Below are 2968 nucleotides of genomic sequence, written 5' to 3' on the forward strand. Positions count from 1 at the left end.
TTGAGGTATAAGGTCATTTTATTTCTTAATTTATTGTAATTTTATACAGCATCTCAGGGTATAAATCATCTCTAAACTCACTGTTAAACCTATGATATTCTCTGATACTTTTTTTTTGGTACAGCAGGTGTTTTCTACTCAGTCAAGACAAACAGTAACAGCATACACACGTAGAACATTTTTGATATAAACATCTTATTAATCTCACAATTAAGAGTTTATCTTGCCATTGCTTTGATCAGAATATATCTTAAGTCTGACATTTTGGTTTGGTGAAGGGACAGGCTTTGGGTCCTCCAGAATGAAGATGAGTTGAATACATTTATCGATGCTCTGGGTGGGAGAACCAGTAACGCAAATCAACAAAAACACAAGGGTTTTGCATCATTACAATGAGTCACATCAAACAGGATGATGGGAGATAGTCTGTTTTTTTTGTTTGTTTTTTTAGGGGAAATGGCAAACAGAGCAAAAATGCTGTTTTTAACCACTTCCTGTCAGTTCCTCCCCTCCCTCTCTCTCTCTGTTTATGACTGGCCGACAGCAGCGGTGGGGGCGGGGTTGGTGACGGCAGCGGCGGCACCCATGCGCAGCAGTTCCTTCCTGTGTGTGAGGATGACGTCGAAGCTGGACTGCAGGCGGTTCTGCTGCTCCTGGATGCGTCCCTGCAGCGTGCGGACCCAGCGGATCAGCGCCAAGCGGCGGTACATGGTCAGCTGCACCTGGTGCTTCTCCATCTCCTGGGCCTTGAAACGCTCGCGGTCCCGCAGCGTCCAGACGGCGTCCATCAGCTCTGGCAGCTCAGCGTCTGAGTCTGAAGACTGGTCATGGTCGTCTTGCTCTTCTGTTCCTTCTTCCTGAAGATCTGCCAGGTTGCTTGCTGTCAGCGACTTGCGGCTGAAGCTGCGGTGTCTTACAGGTGGTTCTCTGCTGCTGTTTCTGCTCTGGTCAGTTTCCTGGTAGTTGGACTTTGGTTCTCCGACTCCGATGCGGTCCCAACCCCCCATCAGCATCCCTTCTCCCCCACTCTCCAAGTTGAGGGAGGACATGCTGCTGCCGGACCGGTAGCTGAAGTCAGACTCCGAATCGCTGTCTCCCCATTCGTCATCATCCTCCACCAGCCCCACGTCTTCCTCCGCTTCCTCTCTTCCTCTGAATCCCAAGCTGCTTTTCCTCCTCTGCAGCTTCCCTATTTCTTTCTGCTTGTCCTCATTCTGGCTTATCATCATCCTCCCCTCCTCTTCCTCCATCCTCCTTTCCTCCGCTCCATCGGGGGGAACTCGACCATACCCGTCATCCGTGTTCTCGATTTCAGGCAGGGGCTCCAGGGGGCTCCAGCAGGGCAGGCGGGATCGCGGCGATAGGATCCCTGAGTTGTGATGATACCCAGAAGACGGCGAGGAGTTTGGAGGGTCGCGACCCAATGGGCCCAAGTTACGGGGACGCACCTGGTTTCGGTTCTCATCTCCTCCTCCGTTGCCTGTGAGTCCCTCGTCATCCTTTCCGGGCAGGAAGTTGAAGTTGCCATCTTTGTCGCACTTCCTGTTTCGAAACGAAGAGGAAGAACTATCATTTGCGCCTCCCTGCCCTCCGTACGCCGAGTTCAGAGGTTGGTCCTGATGGTGAAACATCACTGACCTCGACTGAGCCTCACTGAAACGACAGGGAGACAACGTTACAGCACTGACAGGACCATACAAATGTGTTTTACTACAAGTTAGTCAAACATATTTCAGTAGGATCTTTGGGTTTGTGAATTAATTTATCCTTTTTTCCACAAAGTCAAAAGCTTCAGTTCATATCAGTACAACACGAAAATCAACTTGCAGAGACTTGAAACTTTTCGGTACCAATGGAAATCAACCGATAGCACAGAGTATCGAAAACTGAAGTACTGAAAGCAACAAATAAGTGATCCGACTCATATTTCTACACATTCTTGTATGAGCTCGAACTATATAAAGTTTGAGAAGTTTGACCAACGTGAAAAAAGGGTTTTTGTAGAGAAATGTTGACGTAAGGTTTCAACATGAGGTGTCGTATCCAAGCGAGTATCGAAAGTTAAGCCACGTAAGCTTTATCAAAAGCTCCGCCAAAAACAATGGGAGGGAAAAAACTAAGAAACTCCAAGAAGAGAGAGAGACAATAAGGACAACCTCCTCCAAGTTGGGCAGTAAGGCAATGAAAGTCAAACGTACAGAGTAGACAAGAATATGTCCCCAAACACTGCTGCGTTGGTAGCATGGGAAACTCTGATATCCAAGACCTAACAGCAACGCTTTTAAGGCAGAAACCCTCCAAGTTCACACCGTCCTTCTCACAAAATGTGTTTCCTGTTATTCCATAGTAAACTCCCCATTCTTAGATAATGGCACTTCCCACAAGCTGAAGAGTTTTCAAAACAAGTCAAGCTTTCAACTGCATTAGCAAGATGTGATGAATTGACTTTGGCAGTGAAATAAAGCAGACTGCATGTTTACCGTGACAGACAATCTCAAAAAATTTTCCAGCCTCTGCAAGCTGAGTTTGTGTACAAATATGAGTCGAAACGAGCAGTCACATATAAAGTGGGTAAACAAGTCACCAGCAGCTTGAAAGGCAGTTGTAGGTTTTGGAAAATGTTCAGCACAAATGTAAAGAATATGCAAATTTGAGAAGTCAAAGAGCTGGATTAAAAAGAACAGAATATAAGAACAATTGGACATAAATGGATGAGCCAAAGAAACAATACAAGTGAGGAAGACAGGAAAATGAAATCCAGATCAGCAGCCCACCCCACCCCACACACTCACACACACAAACATACAAACACACACTCCTGGGTCGAACCCAACTCCTTGTTTATGTCTATAACTACAGGCTGGTCTGTGCACTCCACTTCTATTAGCATCAAATATTTACATGTCTCCTCAGAATGGAAATTTCTCTAATCCTGACTTCGGGCTGCTGTCAATCAACCCCCCCCACC

The 2968-nt window shown here is 46.5% G+C and overlaps 1 protein-coding gene across 2 annotated transcripts in view; it reads right to left on the minus strand.

The window, feature by feature from the left end:
* The window catches only part of c19h1orf216 (chromosome 19 C1orf216 homolog), a 4642-nt gene continuing 1674 nt past the window's right edge, over positions 1-2968 (minus strand). For both annotated transcript variants that reach the window (XM_023429022.2, XM_023429021.2), the window contains exon 2: positions 1-1653. In XM_023429022.2, coding sequence (XP_023284790.1) covers positions 528-1653 — 1126 coding nt within the window. In that variant the 3' untranslated portion in view covers positions 1-527. The remainder of the gene's footprint in view (positions 1654-2968) is intronic.

The sequence above is a fragment of the Seriola lalandi genome, unplaced genomic scaffold (assembly GCF_002814215.2).
Source record: "Seriola lalandi dorsalis isolate HSWRI2012SDOR001 ecotype SW California unplaced genomic scaffold, Sedor1 jcf7180002054887, whole genome shotgun sequence".
NCBI classification, from domain to species: Eukaryota; Metazoa; Chordata; class Actinopteri; order Carangiformes; family Carangidae; genus Seriola; species Seriola lalandi.